This window comes from Siphateles boraxobius, unplaced genomic scaffold (genome assembly GCF_051911475.1).
Source record: "Siphateles boraxobius isolate OS27281-9 unplaced genomic scaffold, OSU_SipBor_1 7, whole genome shotgun sequence".
NCBI lineage: Eukaryota > Metazoa > Chordata > Actinopteri > Cypriniformes > Leuciscidae > Siphateles > Siphateles boraxobius.
In genome coordinates, this window is record NW_027509197.1 from 976,566 (window position 1) to 998,842 (window position 22,277).

The 22,277-nt window shown below is 41.8% G+C and overlaps 1 protein-coding gene across 2 annotated transcripts in view; it reads left to right on the forward strand.

Annotated features, from left to right (window-relative positions):
• mettl8 (methyltransferase 8, methylcytidine) overlaps positions 1-21,753 on the forward strand; it is a 24,455-nt gene extending 2,702 nt beyond the window's left edge. Inside the window, exons 3-10 of one of the 2 annotated variants that reach the window (XM_077216714.1) lie at positions 15,843-15,934; positions 16,012-16,265; positions 16,855-16,904; positions 17,800-17,860; positions 18,947-19,086; positions 19,923-20,029; positions 20,627-20,692; positions 20,798-21,753. In XM_077216714.1, coding sequence (XP_077072829.1) covers positions 15,843-15,934; positions 16,012-16,265; positions 16,855-16,904; positions 17,800-17,860; positions 18,947-19,086; positions 19,923-20,029; positions 20,627-20,692; positions 20,798-20,955 — 928 coding nt within the window. In that variant the 3' untranslated portion in view covers positions 20,956-21,753. The remainder of the gene's footprint in view (positions 1-15,842; positions 15,935-16,011; positions 16,266-16,854; positions 16,905-17,799; positions 17,861-18,946; positions 19,087-19,922; positions 20,030-20,626; positions 20,693-20,797) is intronic. The other variant, XM_077216715.1, reaches the window with a different exon arrangement.
• The last annotated feature ends 524 nt before the right edge of the window (positions 21,754-22,277 follow it).

Consider the following 22,277-nt stretch of genomic DNA (forward strand, 5'->3'; position numbering starts at 1 on the left):
TAAATCGTAATAATATTTCACAATATCACTATATGTTCTGTATTACTGATCAAATAAATGCTGGCTTGATGAGCAGAAGAGACTTCTTTCAAAAAATTTTTTTGACTGGTACTATATATATATATATATATATATATATATATATATATATATATATATATATATATATATATATATATATATATATATATATATATATATATATATATAATTTAAAACTGTGAAAAATATATAAATATTTTAAACAATTTTCTTATTCTGCATGTTTATACATGCTAGATATATTATATCCATATATAGACCTCATATTAATTTAGAGACTGCAGGGGATATCTTTACTCTAAAAATACACTTTTCATGCCTCAGGACTATTTAAGTGGACAACAAATACAAGATGATTACAAAAAAGGTGATTACAAAGAAACAATGATTTGCAGTACCGAGAATGCACATAATTCTTAAAGGGGTGGTAAAGTATGATTTCACTTTTCTAACTTTAGCTAGTGTGTATTGTTGCTGTTTGAGCATAAACAATATCTGCAAAGTTACAACGCTCAAAGTTCAAAGCAAAGGGAGATATTTGCATTTAAAGAAAAGGACTACAACAAACGGCTGGTAGGGACTACACGACATTCCTCCCGGGTTTAGTGACATCAGCAACCCTAAAATGTACATAAACCCCGCCCCCGGGACACGGGAGAGTCCATGTTGAGAAGAGGAAAAGTTGTTGTATAAGAGTGTTTTTGTGAGTCAGCTCAAACTTAAGCATCCTTCATTTCACATGCAATAGAAAGTCACTCCTTATGCATCTCACAACAGTTCCTATACGAGCTGTTTATAGATTAATAGGGCTGGGGCGGTATGGATTTTTTCTAACCGCGGTTGAAAAGCAAGAAAATTCCCGCGGTATAGCGGTAAACCGGTTAATTTAATTTAAATTTTGTAGAAAGCCTTTCTTTAAATTGAATTTCGTTTTGTATAAATTGTATCTTAATTTTAATCACTTTTTCATTAACTAATTGCCCGGCAGCAGCGCCTTGCATCGCCCATAGACCTTAAAACAATCAGCGGATGGTGGGCGGATGCGGTTTGTAAAATTGGTCATAAACGTTGGTTCGGATGATGGTGGACAGAAGATGAGTTTTGTGACGCGGTTGCGGATGAAATAGCCCATTCGCGCATCTCTAATACGAATGGAATGTTATTATGTGTCATGGAACATTGCGCTCCCCAACTGGCGAAAGATCGGATTTGCTCCATCTATTGATGATAAGTTTTGTTTAGAAAACCTTGAATCCATGTAAGACACAATGCCATTATACATAATCCATGTCATTAGAATCAATGAATCCATATAATTAGACACAACGTGCAGGCCAATGTTGTTGTTTTTTTTGCGGTGATGACGGTAATGAGCTCAAAGGTTGGAGTCACGTGACCGCGGTATTGCGGTAATGCGGTAACCGTCCCAACCCTACAGATTAACATGAAAGAATATCCTAATTGAAGATAGTTAACTCCACATCAGCAACATAAATTCATTAACTAACCATTCAGAGACGTCCTGTTGCATTCTACATGTTATCACTTCCTCTTGAGTCTCTCCATCTTTGTCTGACTCTGTTTTAACATTAAAGGTAGAACAGAAACTATCATTTAGACGGAAGTGAATCAATCAAAACTAACTTTAGCTAGAAAATACATTTTTCAAGAACCACTATAAAACTAAAACAATCTCTGTTACCTTAAATTATACGTTTATCTCTGTAAAGCTGCTTTGAAACAATCTACTTTGTTAAAAGCGCTATATAAATGAGGATGACTTGACTTGACTTGAACAGTTTCTGTCATTTTATTGTGTCTGCATGAGGTAATCGCTCCAGCTCTTGAAACCCCGCCCTCTGCAGCAGCTCATTTGCATTTAAAGGGTCAGGCACAAAACGGTGCATTTTTGCAAACCCTGAAAAAGTGACAACTTTAACATGCTATATAAAAATACCTGTTGGGTATTTTGTGCTAAAACTTCACACACACACACCCTTGGGACATCAGAGATTTATTTTACATCTTGTGAAAATGCCATTTTACCACCCCTTTAATACATTCATATAAGTGAATGCTGCTGTAAAATCATGATGTTGATTTTTTTAAAAGATTTTATTTTTTATAAATTAAAGCTTGTCATATCAATTGGTTGTTATAGATAAATTACAATAAATTAATTGTAAACTGTTCAAATGTATATGCATATTAAATTCAGTTTTAATTACATTTATTATTTATATTGTGCTTTTTACAATACACATTGTTCCAACGCAGCTTTATAGAAATGTAGAAAAAAAGACAGAGCTCCCCAGTGATCAAGCCAATGATAACACTGGCACATAAATACACCTGAAACTGATTAACCGGATGTTCGAGTAGATGAGGAAGAAACCTTGAGAGGAACAAAGATGCAGCTCCTCCTTGGGTTGCGTTATCTATAAACTATCTATATATAAATGTACCAAAAACTAAGAACTTCAACAAATAATCCAAGCTTTCATTTATTTAGGTAATAAGGTTAATAGTATGTACTGATTGACTTAGTTAGGGTTTAAAAGATGCATAAAATGCATTAGTAATGTTATTGATTTGACTGCACTAACACTTCTGGATGAAAACAAAACTTGAGATGAATTGAGCTGAATAATAATGCTATTGTCTTCTATGGAGCTGCTTATAACTCAATTAAACTCATTTCATAATATATGAACTTTATAGTTATTGCTATATAACCGACTTGAACTGAATAATAATGACACTATTCGCTGTTCACTCTGTACATGCTACCCTTGGGAGATATCATTAGGAAGCGTAGCATTAGTGCCCTTTCATGTCGGTCACTCCAGCGTTCGTCGGAGGGATCCGACAGAAATGGGATCTTCACAGTGAGACCAATCTACTTATATTGCTAAATTGCACCAGCTGCTTCTATCACGCAGCACGGATATATAATGTGCAGCAGGTGCAACACATCTTTGCATTTCGCTTCGGAGCCAAGCTTCTGAATGGTTCTGCTCTTCAATCTTCTTCAGGAAAATTTGACGAGCTCTCTTGGAAGATTCTCTTCTCTGTTCGTGTTGGTGAGACAGCGTGTTGCAGCGGAGATCGCAGAATCAAACAGCTGTTGGTTTCGGTTTGAGCGCATCAGCGGGCTGCAATACATCACCGCTGTTGGCCGTGGACATCCCCCTGTGTGCTTCAGCACTAAGAGAAGCAGATTTTTCTAAAAGAGCAACACAGGTGCGAGAGTGCATCTTTTTCAAGATGTCATTCCGCCCGTGTGTTTTTGGATACGGTGACTTTTTGTCTTCGGTTGACTGTCATTATCACTGTCTCGCATGTTTGGGCATTAAGTATGCTGAGACAGCTTTCATGGATGCGTCATGTTCTCACTGCGGGAACATGACCATCATGGTGTTGCGATCTAGACTTGATTACCTCCGGGCATATAAAGTCCCTTTGTCTGTTCCCCGAGCTAGTTCCTCATCTGGTGGCCACCAGCTGAGGGCTACTTCGGCTAATAGCACTGGCGATCTGAGGGTGACAGTGTTGGCTGCTCCACTGAGTCCGACTCCTCGGGCCCAACACTCCACCTGCTTTTGAGAGAGCGTGCTGGCCCGTCCCGGGCGGTGCCAGTCGTTTCTTTCGGGGCTCCGCCGGATGACCAAATGTCCATCGCTGCATAGGAGGGAGAGGAGTCATCTGGGTATGGTGCATCGGATGGGTTGCCCCCTTCGGGGACCCTAACGTTCCCGAGGCAGACCGGGAAATGGCTGCTATCCTTTCCCGGGCCACCGCGAGCATCGGGCTTGAGTGGAACCCTCCACTGTCACGAACCCTCACGGCTGGATGATTGGTTTCTTGGGCCGGGCTGTGCTGGTTCTCAGTGCCCCGCCCCAGTGCCTTTCTTCCCGGAAGTGCATGATGAGGTGACTAGGTCGTGGACGGCACCTCTAAATGCCCGATACCGCCCTGTTGCCTCTTCCCCCCTCACCACCCTCGACGGAGGAGCAGCTGAGGGGTACGCAGACATCCCACCAGTGGAGCGGTCGGTTGCGATGCAACTGTGTCCTAAGACCGCTAACAATTGGCAGCGTAATCCTCGTCTCCCCTCCCGAGCCTGCAAGTTCTCGTCTGCTCTCACAGGCAAGGCTTACAGAGCTTGTGGAGAAGTTGCTTCTACCCTGCACGCCATGGCACTCCTGCAGGTCTACCTGGGCAAGGCACTTATGGAAATGTACGAGGGTGGTCTCGACCCGGGTCGTATGCAGGAACTGCGCACAGCAACAGACTTTGCCTTAAGAGCGACGAAAGTCACTTTGAGCTACCTGGGTCGAGCAATGTCTACCATGGGGGTCCAGGACCACACCATCTCTGGCTGAACCTGGCTGAACCTGGCAGATATGCGGGAGGCCAACAAAAATCGGTTCCTTAACTCCGAGTTCGGCCTCTTTTGCTATGCCCTCGAGAATTTTGCCCAACAGTTCTCGGCAGCTTAGAAGCAGATGGAGGCCATCAAACACATCCTGCCCCGACGGCCAGCTGCTTCCTCCATCCTCCTTCGTCTGCTCATCGCAGATGGTGTCCTCCTGTTGCCGCAGCTCCTGTTGCCGCCCCTGCTCAGCCTCAGCAGCAGCCTCCACTCGGGCCGCAGTGGGCCGGCAGCAAGAGGACCGCCCAGCCCGTCCAGGCTACTGCTAAAGATGGGCAACCCGGAGATGGAGGAAACTGCTTTCCGGGAGTTGATGTGTCAGTCTGCGTCACTATGCCTCACAGCTCTCGTTCCCCTCTTGGCAGAACGGGGAGACTGACAGTGTTCAACGCTATGCCTCGTTGTCTCACTCTCCTCCTCTCAAGAAGGACCGTGTGCGCCACTCCGAGCCGCCCCAGTGTCCCTCGGGTCGGGTCCCTTTCCCTCCACCTCGCTGCCCTTCTGCGGGTAAGTATGTGGTTCCATTGGTCCTGCTGGTAAGTCTCTCGGAGCCTGGCTACTGCTCCCCAGACCATCCCGCTGGCTCATCCGCACCATCAGACTCAGCTATGCAATTCAGTTCGCCCGGCGCCCTCACAAGTTCAGGGGCATCCGATTCACCACAGTGATGGCTACTGGTGCTCCTGTCTTACGGGCAGAGATCGAAGTCCTACTGGCGAAGGACGTGATCGAGCTGGTCCCTCCAGCCGATATGAAGTCGGGGTTATACAGGGGGTTTATTGTTCCCAAGAAAGGCGGTGGGTTACGGCAAAGTTCTTAATCGGGCCCTGCACAAGCTCCCCTTTAAAATGCTCATGCAGAAACGCATTTTCAAATGCATCTGTCACCAAGATTAGTTTGCAGCGATCGAGCTGAAGGTCACGTACTTTCACGTCTCGATTCTTCCTCGACACAGGCCCTTTTTGTGCTTTGCTTTCGAGGGTCGGGCTTATCAGTACAAAATCCTACCCTTCAGGCTGGCCCTGTCACCTCGCGTCTTTACAAAAGTTGCGGAGACAGCCATTGTTCCACTCATGGAACGCAGGGGTTCGCATCCTCAACTATTTCGACGACTGGCTCTTTCTAGCCCACTCGCGAGAGCATTTGTGCAAACACGGGGACATGGTGCCTCCATCACCTCAGCCTGTTGGGGCTTTGGGTCAACTGGTACAAGAGCAAACTCTCCCTTGTGCAGAGGATCTCTTATCTCGGTATGGAGCTGGACTCAGTCAAACGGACAGCGCGCCTCACAGAGGAGCGCGTCCAGTCGGTGTTGAACTGCTTGAATTCATTCAAACGCAGGACAGTGGCCCCACTGAAACTTTTTCAGAGGCTCCTGGGGCATATGGTATCCGCAGCCGCAGTAACGTCGCTCTGGTTGCTTCATATGAGGCCACCTCAAAACTGGCTTCACGGCAGGGTCCTGAGATGGGCGTGGCAGAGCGGCATGTACCGGGTTTCCATTACTCCGCACTGTCGCCAAAACTTCATCCCGTGGTCGGACCCTTCGTTTCTACGGTCAGGTGTTCCCTTAGAACAAGTGTCCAGGCATACTGTGGTCTTCACGGATGCCTCTGCCACCTGCTGGGGGGCCATGTACAACGGATGTGCAGCTTCGGGTCTGTGGAAGGGTCCTGCTTTCTCAGAGACAAGGCACCGCACCTGCGTTCAGATCTCTGGAAACTCCATATCTGGTCCCTGGACGGGACGCGGAGCTTCTAGGTGACCTACCCCAGGCAGTGGTAGACACCATCACTTCTGCTAGAGCCTCCTCTATGAGGCGCCTCTATGCATTGATTCCCAATGGGAAGACCCCCGAAGATGCCCGATCAGTGTTGTGCTTTCCTTCCTGCAAGATGGGTTGGAGCGAAGACTGTCTCCCTCCACCCTCAAAGTGTATGTCACCGCTATTCCCTCGCATCACGATGCAGTTGAAGGTAATTCATTGGAAAAGCATAACCTGATCATCAGGTTCCTGAGGGGGGCTAGAAGACTAAATCCACCTCGTCCCCCTCTATACCCTCTTGGGACCTGTCTCTGGTGCTCAGTGCACTGCAGAGACCTCCCTTTGAACCGCTACAGTCTGCTGAGCTAAAGATCCTGTCACTGAAGACAGTGCTCCTGACTGCACTGGCCTCCATCAAGAGGGTAGGGGATCTGCACGTGTTTTCGGTCGATGAATCGTGCCTAGAATTCGGCCCGGCTGACTCTCACATTGTCCTAAGACCCTGGCCCAGATATATGCCCAAGGTTCCTACCACTCCCTTCAGGGATCAGGTAGTGAACCTGCAAGCGCTGCCATCGGAGGAGGAGGCAGACCTAGCCCTGGGTTTCTCTGTCCTATCCACTCCTTGCAGTTATACGTGGACAGAACGCAAAGTTTTAGGACCTCAGACAGCTTTTTGTCTGTTACGGAGGCAAGCAGAAGGGAATGGCTGTCTCCAAACAGAGGTTAGCCCAATGGATAGTGGATGCTATTGTCTTGGCGTATCAATCCCAAGACGTGCCTTGCCCGATGGGTTAAGAGCTCACTCAAATAGAAGTGTTGCTTTCTCCTGAGCATTGGGTCAAGGCACCTCGCAGACAGATATATGTAGAGCTGCAGGCTGGATGACACCCAACACGTTCGCTAGATTTTATAGCCGTCGTGTAGAGCCGGTATCCTTCCGTATACTCGCCGTATACTTTTTGCTCCAGTATTTGCTCCCTTATGACGGCTTACCCTATTGAGTTCCTCCGTCACCTCTACGGCAGTCAGACATTGCGGAGTGTCCATATGTGTCCATTTGTCCATATGTAGTGGACCCTGCGGCGAACCCAAATGTTAATTTTCCAGTGTCATTCCCTTGGCAGAGCCCGCCCTGCCGTCTTTGCCGGTGCGCTTCCCCCCTAGGATTAGGCTGGAACCACCCCAGAGACTTCCATATGTCATATTACCCTCCTAGGCTAGTCCATATGTGTATTCTCCACAGGTTACCTTCTTCCGGGCAGGTCGTGGCTTCCGCAACGTTCTCCTTACCCTGGAAGGGCACGCTTTCCCAGTGTTATCCAATGTTCTCACTGAGTGGGTCTTGCGTTACATCAGTGGCCAGGACTCCCCGCATAATCTTCTGCCCCTAATAAAGAGAGAGAAGTGAGGCTTACCCCTAAAATCCACTGGATCCGTCTACGGCGCGGAACGTCAGCGTCGCGGATGCAGGAGCTAATCGTGGCCATTATAGTCCATTATAGTCAATGCTCTTAAGTCCACCAGCTGCGGACGCAGTGCGTCTCAGAAGCGTCCCAGAAGCGTCTCTCCGCTCCGCTCCGCAGAGAATAGGTAGCAGGTCTATTTTCGCCGCTTACCGCGTCAAGAAGCACAGAGTACATCATACCGGGCAGGAAGTCAGACACAGAACGGCCGGGTCCCTGGCTCAGCGGCTCAGCGAAAACCAAAGATGCGTTGCACCTGCTGCTCATTATATATCCGCGCTGCGTGATAGAAGCAGCTGGCGCAATTATCGTATGCCGATTTGCATTGTATCATTTAATTTCTCTTGAAGTAGATTGGTCTCTGCGAACATCCCATTTCTGTCTCCGTTCCCTCTTTCAGGGAATGTGGGTTATACGTAACAGAGACATTTTCACTGTTATGCTGATGAAACTTAGCTCTATACTTCTTCCTGCCCTGACGATACTTACCAATTCACAAAATTAATGGAATGCATAGCTGATATAAAAAAAACTGGATGACTTGTAATTGCCTACTACTTAATTCTGAAAAAAACTGAGATTCTAATTATTGGACAAAAAAATTCCTCACTTAAAAATCTAGAATACGGTCTAACACTACTGCTCTGTCAAGTCTTCGTCGTCGGTTAGGAACCTGGGTGTTCTCTTTGATACCAATCTTTCAATTGAAAGCCACGTTTCTAGTTTCTGTAAAACAGCATTCCTCCATCTTAAAAATATATCTGAAAATACATAATATGCTCTCAATGACAAATGTGGAACAATTAGTTAATGCGTTCATGACCCCAAGGCTAGATCATTGTAATGCACTTATAGGTGGTTCCTCTGAACACTTAATAAACAAACTACAACTGGTCCAAAATGCAGCAACTAGAGTTCTTACCAGAATCAGGAAGTATGACCATATTAGCCCACTTCTGTCTACACTGCATTGGCTCCCTATTAAACATTGTATAAATAATTACAAAATATTGCTGATTACTTACAAAGCACTAAATGGTGAGAGAGACGAGACCGGTGCGTCGCGCAGGTGTCGCTCATCAGTAATCACACCACCGGTCTCGTGCAGCTCTCTCACGGCCCTCTGCCTTGTCCTGCTCACCACAGTGACTATTGTCTTCTGTAGAGCTGCTTAACAGCAGAATTAGAATTTGATGAATTTTCCTGTTTATCACGGTTATTCTGCTTTGAAACAATCTGTAATTGTGTAAAGCGTTATATAAATAAAGGTGACTTGGCTTGACTTTTTTTTTGACTTTTTAATTCACCCAAAAATGAAAATTCTGTCATTAATTACTAACCATCATGTCGTTCCAAACCCGTAAGACTTTCTTTCATCTTCGTAACACATCAAGATATTTTAATAAAATCTGAGCAATGTCTGTCCCTCCATTGACAGCATTGTTAATTTTGGCAGCCATTTTTGATTTAGTCTTAGTCTTCATCTTCAGGCGAAAATGCTTATCGGTCTTAGTCACATTTTAGTCATTTTGTCTTTCATAGTTGTAGTCTAGTTTTAGTTAACGAAAAGTGATTGTATTTTTTTTCCAACTTTTAGTCATAATTTTTCTCTCTAGGCCAATTCAATTAAGCTTATGAGAAATTTGAATCAAGGTAACAGGCTGTATTGACATTGCACTCTTTAGCTGTAGAACTTGTGCAATTCTACATATCCCTTTTCCTTAGTTCAGTGGTTCTCCAATTTTTTAGAGTGCCATACCCCCTCTCTTCCATTTAGACTGCAGTCACACCTTTTCCATAAAGGGACAATATCTGCCCCCTTTAATCGATTTTTCCAGTTCATTTTTTACCTTTATAAATACCTTTGTAAAATAAATAATGCTTTAAATAAAACAATGTTCAATAAATATGCAATGATGGTCAAAATTAAGTGATACTTTTAAATATTAAATTAAAATTGCCAGTAGTTGGCGGTAACTCGCTGTATTTATGCATAGTGAGTCATCGAGTCATTCATTTATTCAGTAACGAAGCAAGTGGCTGTATTTATGAACGGGTCATTGAATCTCACGATTTGTACACGAATCACCGCTGTGTGCTGCAGTTCTGCTGTGGCTTTCGTTACAAAATAGATCAATAAGCCTACTGACAATTTTGTTTTAAATGTAGTACATTACTTAATGGTACCCTTTTGTTTGTTGAACTGTTGTATAAAATCTCGCGTCCACGAAGAGGACAGGTGAGCGCGATGACGATGGATGACGGCGGCTCCAGGCCCCGTCGCCATCTTCGCCTCCATGCGGGGGAGGGCCCACCAGCGGCTTGCTGGTGGCATTGGGCCTCGTCCCCATTTTAGAACTAACCATATCCCTTCTGGTTCTTAGGGCACGCACCGGCAGCTTGGCGCAGTGGGCGCACGTGGAGTCCGTGAAGGCCGCTCAGGCAGGCGACGTAGAATGAGTTGATGGGTCCCGCACAAATCTGCCAAGTTTAAGCCATCGGATGCTTAGAGAAAAATATTCCTAGTCCTCCTGGTGCAGCTTCCATGATGGCAGCGTGAAGAAAGAGATTCTGGCGCAATTGTCGCGCCCATGCATTTTATACGGCCCTCGAGCCTGTCAGTATTTGCATACTTCGCGACAATTGGCTCTCAAAAGGGAACATGTTCTTTTAACTGAAAAGCTCTGACTGGGGGTTTAAATTATTGAAATCTGGCAACCGTAAGCATGAACGCTCGTAAAAACAGTCTAATGTGTTGTCTCCTCATTAATTCAACAAAACAAGTGTTTTTTTGTCAAGTTTTTTAAACACATTTCAGTCTAGTCTTTTTTCTTGAGGAAGCTCAAACGTGCTGCGTAACATGAGAAAGAAACTCATTGATTCTTGCGGAAGTTCAAATGTGCAGCGTAACACGAGAATGAACCTCATTGGGTCTTTGCGGAAGTTCAAACGTGCTGTGTAACACGAGAATGAACCTCATTGGTTCTTGCAGAAGCTCAAACGTGCTGCGTAACACGAGAATGAACCTCATTGGTTCTTGCGGCAGTTCAAACGTGCTGCGTAACACGAGAATGAACCTCATTGGTTCTTTTGGAAGTTCAAACATGCTGCGTATCACGAGAATGAATCTCATTGGTTCTTGCGGAACTTCAAACGTGCTGCGTAACACGAGAATGAACCTCATTGGTTCTTGCAGAAGCTCAAACGTGCTGCGTAACACAAGAATTGACCTCATTGGTTCTTGCGGAAGCTCAAGCGTACTGCGTAACAAAAGAATGAATCTCATTGGTTCTCGCGGAAGCTCAAACTTGCTGTTTAACATGAGAATGAACCTCATTGGTTCTTGCTGAAGCTCAAACGTGCTGCGTAACATGAGAATGATCCTCTTTGGTCCTTGCGTAAGCTCAAACGTGCTGTGTAACACAAGAATTGACCTCATTGGTTCTTGCGGAAGCTCAAACGTGCTGCGTAACACAAGAATTGACCTTATTGGTTCTTGCGGAAGCTCAAGCGTGCTGTGTAACACGAGAATGAACCTAATTGGTTCTTGCTAAAGCTCAAGCGTGCTGCGTAATGCGAGAATGAACCTCACTGGTTCTTGCGGAAGCTCAAACTTGCTGTTTAACATGAGAATTAACCTCATTGGTTCTTGCGGAAGCTCAAACGTGCTACGTAACATGAGAATGAACCTCATTGGTTCTTGCAAAAGCTCAAATGTGCTGCGTAACACAAGAATTAACCTCATTGGTTCTTGCAGAAGCTCAAACGTGCTGCGTAACACAAGAATTGACCTCATTGGTTCTTGCGGAAGCTCAAGCGTGCTGCGTAACATGAGAATGAACCTCATTGGTTCTTGCGGGAGCTCAAATTTACTGTTTAACATGAGAATGAACCTCATCGGTACGTGCTGAAGCTCAAGCGTGCTTCGTAACATGAGAATGAACCTCATTGGTTCTTGTAAAAGCTCAAATGTGCTGCGTAACATGAGAATGCACCTCATTGGTTCTTTCTGAAGCGCAAAATTGCTGCGTAACATGAGAATGAACCCCATTGGTTCTTGCTGGAGTTCAAACATGCTGTGTAAAACGAGAATGAACCTCACTGGTTCTTTTGGAAGTACAAACATGCTGCGTATCACGAGAATGAACCTCATTTACCCCTTTTCCACCAAAAAAGAACTGGTTCGGAACTGGTGCTGGTTCAAAGTTGGTTCGGAATTGGTTTAACTTGCGAACCTTCTCAGAAACTGTTTGTTTCCCCACTGACTAGAGCGCCCAGTGAATGACGTTGTTACGTCACTGTGTACGTCTCCATACATCTTAGCTAGAAACGCTTGCAAACCTACAACATTACTTTGGGATTATCTCTAACTCGTGAACCAAAAAGGCTTTAAAAACAATTGAAATATGTAAGTCTTTTAATCTTTTCCTTTAATATGTAATCTTTTCTGATTAGTTATATAACCCTGTCTTGTGTCTTTTTTTTCTTTCCATTTATTTGTTCTATCTTGTGACTGTTTTCTTCTTTGCTTACATAATGTTTTGAATAAAAAAATACTAGATATGCTTGTGCCAACTTCAAGCATAACAATTACAATGGCGGACTACATCGTGTTTCTGCAAATGTTTCTCCTGGCTTTGCGATCCTATATTATGGTCAGAAAAGATGTTTAGAACACATCTAAACCCACCCCCAGCCCCCGATGTAAGCATGACGTGGTAAAAGAACGGTTCTAGTCCAGCAAAGAGTTGGTGCCACTTTGGAACCAGTTTTCCTGGCCGAGAACCGGTTCTTTGGCTGTCGAAACACAAAGGACTGGTTCGCGCGCAGGCACCGGCTCCAAACCGGCTCTCAAAATGCTTTGGTGGAAAAGGGGTATCTGGTTCTTGCGGAAGTTCAAACGTGCTGCGTAACACGATAATGAACCTCATTGGTTCTTGCAGAAGCTCAAACGTGCTGCGTAACACGAAAATTGACCTAATTGGTTCTTGCAGAAGCACAAGCGTGCTGCATAACACAAGAATGAACCTCATTGGTTCTTGCAAAAGCTCAAATGTGCTGCGTAACATGAGAATGGACCTCATGGGTTCTTGCGGAAGTTCAAACATGCTGCGGATCACGAGAATGAACCTCATTGGTTCTTGCGGAAGTTCAAACATGCTGCGGATCACGAGAATGAACCTCATTGGTTCTTGCGGAAGTTCAAACGTGCTGTTTAATACGAGAATGAACCTCATTGGTTCTTGCTGAAGCTCAAATGTGCTGCGTAACACGAGAATGCACCTCATTGGTTCATGTGGAAGCTCAAACTTGCTGTGTAACACGATAGTGAACTTCATTGGTTCTTGCAGAAGTTCAAACGTGCTGCGGATCACGAGAATGAACCTCGATTGGTTCATGCGGAAGTTCAAACGTGCTGTGTAACACGATAATGAACCTCATTGGTTCTTGCTGGAGCTCAAACGTGCTGCGGATCACGAGAATGAACCTCATTGGTTCTTGCTAAAGCACAAGCGTGCTGCGTAATGCGAGAATGAACCTCATTGGTTCTTGCGGAAGCTCAAACTTGCTGTTTAACATGAGAATGAACCTCATTGGTTCTTGCTGAAGCTCAAACGTGCTGCGTATCACGAGAATGAACCTCATTGGTACTTGCTGAAGCTCAAACGTGCTGCATAACACGAGAATGAACCTCATTGGTTTTTGCAGAAGCTCAAACGTGCTGCGTAACACAACAATGAACCTCATTGGTTCTTGCAAAAGCTCAAAATTGCTGCGTAACATGAGAATGAACCTCAGTGGTTCTTTTGGAAGTTCGAACGTGGTGCGTAACAAGAATGAACCTCATTGGTTTGTGCAGAAGCTCAAACGTGCTGCGTAACACAAGAATTAACCTCATTGGTTCTTGTGAAAGCTCAAGCGTGCTGCGTAACACGAGAATTAACCCCATTGGTTCTTGCGGAAGCTCAAACGTGCTGTTTAACATGAGAATGATCCTCTTTGGTTCTTGCGGAAGCTCAAACGTGCTGCGTAACATGAGAATGAAGCTCATTGGTTATTGGAAAAGCTGAAATGTGCTGCGTAACACAAGAATTGACCTCATTTGTTTTTGCTGAAGCTCAAACGTGCTGCGGATCACGAGAATGAACCTCATTGGTCCTTGCTGAAGCTCAAGCGTGCTGCGTAACACGAGAATGAACCTCATTGGTTATTTTAAAAGCTCAAATGTGCTGCGTAACATGAGAATGGACCTCATTGGTTCTTGCTGTAGCCCAAAATTGCTGCGTAACATGAGAATGAACCTCATTGGTTCTTGCGGCAGTTCAAACGTGCTGCGTAACACGAGAATGAACCTCACTGGTTCTTTTGGAAGTACAAAGATGCTGCGTATTACTAGAATGAACCTCACTGGTTCTTGCGGAAGTTCAAACGTGCTGCGTAACACGATGATGAACCTCATTGGTTCTTGCAGAAGCTCAAACGTGCTGCGTAACACGAAAATGAACCTCATTGGTTCTTGCAGAAGCTCAAACGTGCTGCATAACACAAGAATGAACCTCATTGGTTCTTGCAAAACTTCAAATGTGCTGTGTAAGATGAGAATGGACCTCATTGGTTCTTGCGGAAGTTCAAACATGCTGCTGATCACGAGAATGAACCTCATTGGTTCTTGCGGAAGTTCAAACATGCCGCGGATCACGAGAATGAACCTCATTGGTTTTTGCGGAAGTTCAAACGTGCTGTTTAACACGAGAATGAACCTCATTGGTTCTTGCTTAAGCTCAAACGTGCTGCGTAACACGAGAATGATCCTCATTGGTTCTTGTGGAAGCTCAAACTTGCTATGTAACACGATATTGAACTTTTGAACCTCATTGGTTTTTGCAGAAGCTCAAACGTGCTACGTAACACAAGAATGAACCTCATTGATTCTTGCAAAAGCTCAAAATTGCTGCGTAACATGAGAATGAACCTCATTGGTTCTTGCTGAAGCTCAAACGTGCTGCGTAACACAAGAATGAACCTCATTGGTTCTTGCAAAAGCTCAAAATTGCTGCGTAACACCAGAATGAACATCATTGGTTCTTGCTGAAGCTCAAGTGTGCTGCGCAACACGAAAATGAACCTAATTGGTTCTTGCAGAAGTTTAAACATGCTGTGTAACACGAGAATGAATCTCATTGGTTCTTGCTGAAGCTCAAACGTGCTGCGTGACACGAGAATGAACCTCATTGGTTCTTGCAGAAGTTTAAACATGCTGTGTAACACGAGAATTAACCTCATTGGTTCTTGCAGAAGTTTAAACATGCTGTGTAACACGAGAATGAATCTCATTGGTTCTTGCTGAAGCTCAAATGTGTTGTGGATCACGAGAGTGAACCTCATTGGTTCTTGCTGAAGCTCAAACGTGCTGCGTAACACGAGAATGAACCTAATTGGTTCTTGCAGGAGCTCAAACGTGCTGCGTAATACGAGAATGAACCTCATTGGTTCTTGTGGAAGTTCAAACATGCTGCCTAACACGAGAATGAACCTCATTGGTTCTTGTGGAAGTTCAAACGTGCTGCGTAACACAAAAATGAACCTCATTGGTTCTTACTGAAGCTCAAACGTGCTGCGTAATACTAGAATAAACCTCATTGGTTCTTGTGGAAGTTTAAACATGCTGCATAACATGAGAAATGAATCTCCTGGTTCTCACACATCAAGCGAACATGTTTGAGCGATCCATTTACCAAATCTGATGTGTTGATGAATGTTTAAATTTGGGTAAAAGCCTAAATTAAATCTGTTCATCTTATAAAGCAACTGAGTCTCTTAAGAAAATTTGGACTAAACCGCTTAATTCATATTGATTATTTTTAAGATCTCTTTATGAACGTGTTTGAAGCGTCAAAGTGGTAGATGTGTAGCTATCAATGGAGGGACAGAAAGCTCTCAGATTTTATTGAAAAGATCTTCATTTGTGTTCTAAAGATGAATGGAATTCTTAGGGGTTTGGAATGACATCAGGTGAGTAAATGATGACTGAATTTTCATTTTTGGGGGAACTATAAAATTTGAATCATATTTGCAAAAACTGAAAAAGAACAGTTGGGTGAAATGAATGTTCATACTGTGTACTGTGCCTCAGGGATCATGTGCAGTGGACGGAAGAAGAGAGAGAGAAAGCCCAGCAGAAAGCAGAGGAGAACTCGAAAGAGAAGATTCCTGTAGAAGAGCAATGTAAGTATTCAAAACTCATTAGTGGTTGCCAGCTTGTTTTTCTAGTTTTGATTCCCTGTTGTTGTCTCTCCCGTCAGCAAAATATGACAGAGAAGCTCACAAATATTGGGACCGATTTTATGAGATGCACCAGAGCAAGTTCTTCAGAAACCGGAATTGGCTCTTCACTGAGTTCCCAGAGCTTCTCCCTCCAGACGCTGCAGGGATGTATATGGGAAGTCTGGGAACGGAGTTTGGAAACGGAGAAAAGCACCAGCCCTGCGGTTCTAGCACATTAACCAGTGAAATGGACACATTCCCTGGACAACATGCTGCTTTTAGGATACTAGAGGTGTTACCGCAGTTCTTTATTACCAAATAATCATTTCTGATGTGTTAAATAATTTAGGAAGGCTCATTCACACCAAGGGCCATAATGCTAATTAGTTGTGATGTTCTGTTTTAACAGTTGATAGAGTTTTATAAGGCTAATAAAAAGCTGGCCGAATGTGTTCGTCATTTGTGGTGCCAGCATCACTTTATCTTATGGTCAGTTTAATAAAACGCAATGCTTCTGAATGTTTAGCATAGCCCTAATTTTTCTGTAATTTTGCACAATTTCTTCAAGCTGTAACAGAATATTTGCGGGTGTGGGCGGGAGAGGAACACACACATTGCGGAGCGGGCGGTAATGGTCAGAAATACAGCTCGAGTGAGAAACCGTATCATTAGAATCACTTTCAGAACTATTTTTATTCATATGATAAATGATAAAAAACATTGATAGCCAATCAGAATCCACCCGCTTGAGCATTTAAAACAGCAGACAGCATGCTTAGGATGACAGAACGATAGCGTGTGTTGTGTGGACACTAATATAATTATCGATCTTTGTGTGAATCGGCGTTAAGTTTATGTGATTTTGATGTGTGTTTATGCAGGTGGGCTGTGGTGTTGGTAACAGTGTGTTTCCCATCATCAGCACCATCAGGTAAGAGCATCTGCTTTATGTTGCTCATTTTTATTACTCGGAGAAATTATGTAGAAGTTTCTCTTTCAGTTCCTCTAGCAAAGGACAAATAGCACTGTGAAATACACTACCATTTAAAAGTTTGGGGTCAGTAAGATGTTGTTGGAAATGTTTTAGAAAAGAAGTCTCTTATGTTCACCAAGGCTGCATTTATTTGATTAAAAATATAGTAAAAACTGTAATATTGTGAATTATTATTATTATAATTTTCTATTTATTTATTTCTGTGATCAAAGCTGAATTTCCAGCATCATTACTCCAGTCTTCGTTGTCACGTGATCCTTCAGAAATCATTCTAATATGTTGATATTCTGATTGTGCATTTATTATTATTATTACAGTTGTGCTGTTTAATGATTTTTGGTGAAAACCATGAAAATTTTTTTCTTGATTATTTGACAAATAGAAACTTCCAAAGAACAGGGTTTATTTTGAAGTAGAAATCTTTTTTTTAACATTATAAATGGTTTTACTGACACTTTTAATCAATTTAATCCATTATTTTAATAAAATCTCACTGACCCAAACATTTGAACAGCTGTGTAGATCTCATGCTCTAAGTCTTCTGAAGCCATACAATAGTTTCGTGTGAGGAACTGTAATGCAATAAAATCTGTATTGTATGTCAATATTTTCCATGTAATAAGTGTAGTAACCGTAATAAGCAGAATATTGTAGAGTCAGTAATGTTCAGGTCATTAATAGTTAAAATAAGCCCTAACTGGGTGACCTCAAAGCAAAAGCTGACTGCATTTCCCCATACATATTAAGTCAGATTAGGAGAAGATAATCAAAAAGTAATAGAAACACTAATTGGGAGTAGCAAGTAAATGCAGGCATATTTGTGTATTTTTAGGGGCAGCAAGGCGTTTCTGTACTGCTGTGACTTCTCATCTCGAGCTGTTGAGCTCATCCAGGTAAATCACAGTGACATGTCTCTGCTTCTCAGCGCATAATTACACCTGCCACCTTTCCATCAAGCAGAGCCCACACACACATCCCAGATATACATTAGTGAAAGCCTCTGAGAATTGATAAAGATGGGGAGGGCAACATATCCTGTTCTCCATCCATATAAGTGACGGCTGATCAGTGGTGTGGGAGTTTGGCTCTGTCTCCTGGTGCCTGATGCTTTTTGGTATGCAGAGACCTTCATCGAATGCCAGCAGAGGAACATATTGAATGGCGGGGGAAGTGCCATCCACAGCATAGAGTGCTGTATATACACTTTGAATTTTATTCTTGTATAAAAACTAATATCTTTACATTTTGTGAAGAAAATTTGAATTTGCCTGCGCAAAACTCACAGCCGTGGTGCTTGGGTGTTGGTTCAAGTCAAAAGAGCCACCGATTAGAGTCTCTGTGGTGTTCTGGACCCTCAATATGACTTGATAAAAATCATAAATGTTTCTTGAGCAGCAAATCAGCATATTAGAATGATTTCTGAAGGATCATGTGAGACTGAAGACTGGAGAATAATGAGGCTGAAAATTAATTTGAATTAATTACATTTTACATTACATTTTCAAATAGAAAGCAGTTATTTTATGTGTTAAACCAAGAGGAATTCATGGAACTTAAAATAAATGTATGGAAATGTTCTTCAATATTTTAATAATTAATTTTGAATTTAAAAAAATATATATTTTTAATATATACAATATATAAAGTACAATTGGATATATCATTGTGGTACTCAATTTAAATGCTAGTTTTGTTTTTAATACAGGTCTTCATATACTTCATTTGTATGCTTGTTTTCCTTTTGATTCTGGGATGAAATACGACCTGGACATCTCATTATGGGATTCACCTTAAAAGTAATTTTATTTAGTCTATTTGAAATGTGATTAAAGGGATTCCCAAAGTGTCAACAGCTTTCATATGCAAATAAATGATCTCATAATGTTTGTTAATTGTATTAGTATGAAAAAATGTCCACCGAGGCAGTCGTTAAAAATGCCTCACCAAAACTTCAGCCAATTGCACGTTTTCCCTTGCAGGAGCACCCAGACTATGACCCTATGGTGTGCCATGCTTTCGTTCGGGACATTTGTGACTCAACGTCCCCATTTCCCTTCCCCCCTGAGAGTTTGGACATTATTCTGGTGGTCTTTGTGCTCTCAGCCATCCACCCAGCACGGTAATAAAGGTCACACACACGCACACACACCTCACTGTTATACCCTTCAGCCAAATCCACCTATCACAACTATATTTAATATCTGTGGAATATTTCATATACCTTAAATAGCATGAGAAAAGCATTGCAAGCAGGTTTTTATTTTATCATTAAACCACCTACATTTTTAAGGTATTTAGAAGCGTTAATAATATACAAACTTAACATTTAACAGTCCATAGATTTATGTGGCAGGTTAAGTCAAAACATGATTATTTATTGTTAAAGCCAGTGTTGTAGCTTTAGACATTATCTATAATGTCTTCAACATTAAACAGGTTCATGACAGCTCTTGAGCAATGTTATGGAAAATTGAGTGTTTGAGATTGTCAGTTTACATATTTCAGCACAGCTCTGGAGTATCTATGGCTTTTTGCAAAGGGAATTGAGTGCAAACATGAAACATGCCGGACCATAGACTAGTATCTTTTCTCTTTTGTTTGCATTAGCAAAGTGTTTCTAGTCAGTTCATAGATGTTGAACTAATGTTTCCACTTGTTCCTCTTCATACATATATATATATATATATATATTTAAAAAAAGCAAATTCTGTCATCATTTATTCACCCTTATGTCATTCCAAATTCATTATTTAGTTGATACTGGCAACTCAGGCTGTCAAGATTCATAAAGGATAAAAAAAAGCACCCTAAAAATTTCTCTATGCAAATTATATGGAGAAATTGCTATTCTATTCAAACTCATGTGATACCATTTGGAAGCCTAATAGCATCTCTGTTATTATCTAAATATGAATCTGCTTAAAACACTTTAACCCTTCAGCTTTCGTCCCGCAGAGCTCAAGGGGTGGTGAAGAGTTTGGCTGGACAGCTGAAGCCTGGAGGAATAATGCTGTTCAGAGACTACGGCAGATATGATCTGTCACAACTACGATTTAAAAAAGGTGATTGTCTCTGTTGACTCATTAAACTCTGGCTCAGTCTTTTCATTACCTAATATGTCATGTGTTAGCTGTGAATGTAAAAAAAAAACACTGATACAGAGGCCTCTCTTTGTATTCTATTTAAAATGCACATTAAACCAGTTTCATTGTATGGAGGTGTGCACATACACACATACTGTAAATACACACGTTTTTTCTCATGCTCAGTCACATTAGTATTATCTCGTGTACCCTTTTATCTTCACTAAATCAGAAACATGTTGATTTAACCGTGTGGATATAATTTAGTATTGTAATTAATATTATTACAAAGTCCATTACTACAGTGATTCAGTTTTAATTGATATCCAAATCGTCAATACAATATACAACACAGTGAATACACAACACATTCATTTTTCTTTCCTTAAAAAACAACTGAATGTGTTAAGCCTCTAATTATAACAAAAAAAGAAGATTAATATTTTGACTGTCCTAAATTTTTAATTTGTTAAAAATATGAATTTATTTTCTCATAGATTTAACAAAACAGCATCAAAACTCGATTGTCATCGATTCTTGAATAACAGTGCATTACCACTAATCCACTTTCCACAGGTCAGTGTTTGTCTGAAAACTTCTATACGCGACAGGACGGAACCTGTGTGTATTTCTTCACAAAAGGTAGAACCTTTTCAGCAGATTTTGTCCTTACATATTATTTTTGCATTCCATGCAGTTTTGGCTCGCATAAACACCTATTCATGCTGAATCTCTTGATCTCTCCAGATGAGGTTCATCATTTGTTTTCTAATGCTGGTTTGGAGGAGATTCAGAATTTGGAAGACAGAAGACTGCAGGTAAACAGAGGAAAGAAGGTGGTAATGCACAGAGTGTGGATGCAAAGCAAGTACCGGAAGCCTTATCTGATTTCAGCATCTGTCTAGCACACTGAGCCCTACACAAATTCAGCTACTGAAAGACTTATCAAGATTTTAAAGGACATTACCTTTGTGACAGACCTCAAGTATAGTAAATGATGGAGATGAGACTATAAAAACATCAAGAAAGCAATTCTTGTGTTTCTTTTAACTTCTGATGTGCCACTATTGTCCTTTGTCAATAGCTCAAATTTTGTAATGAATGCATTGTCTTTGCATTGTTAGATATTTACCAGAGTTCTGAAAGTTTGAAAGACCATTTTACCATTGCATGTCATCAAATAATAATATGATTTAAGGAAAAAGGTGTTTGATTTTTCATTCAAGAATATTGTCTACTGCTACGCTGTTTTACTATTATTACAACAAACTGTTAATTCTCACTGAAGGGCCAATCATTTTATTTGATCTTTAAACATGTATTTGCTCAAGCTTTTTATAGAATTGTTTGAGATGTACATTGAATATTATTGTTTTACATGTTTGTGTTGGCAAATTGGTTTCCAAAGAAATAAATTTGATTTAAAAAAGTTTATATGATATTTATTTCTCAAATTTGCTTTAGTCATGATAATTATTAGATGTATAAGTATACAATGTCAGTAGGCCTATATATACATTTATTACATGTTACAAATTGCATTGCATGAGATCGCATGTACTTTCGTTTTTACACTGATTTGAAGTGAATCTATGTCATAGGTTGATAGTTATAGCCATCTACACTGCCTTATCAAAAAAAAAGTCGCTGTTTCGATTTGAATAGGCAAATGCTTAAGAGTGTAAATAAATGTTGTGATGTTATTTCCATTAAGAGGTGCATGCATTTTTGGTCAAGATCTTGATGCAAGAGTCCAGCACTCAGTAAGTCTCCTCCTGCACATCTCAAAGACTTTCAATTTAAGGTGCCAATTCGTGTGTGAAAATGATTCTTCATGCTCCTCCCAACCATTCTTTCACAGTTTGAGTCTGATGAATCCTGAAATTGTCATCCTGGAATATGACCATGATGTGTCTTCCTACATGATTGTTTAAGAAATGAAAAGCTACACACTCCGTCAATTATGGGTTAGAAGAACTGTTGGCAAACATATAACATGCTAGAAACATAATAATCACTGTAATAATGATCCAATCATAGACTTTTAAGCATCTGCCTATTTAAATTCAAACAACGACTTTTTTGGCCGGGCTGTGTATTTACACGACATAGCATGTGTGATGGATATGATGTTTAGACCGATGGGACAGTAATTTCTAAAGTGGCCCCCAAGTCTCTCCCCCCAGCTAATTTCCATGGGATGAGTGTCAAGTATCGCGATAGTGTT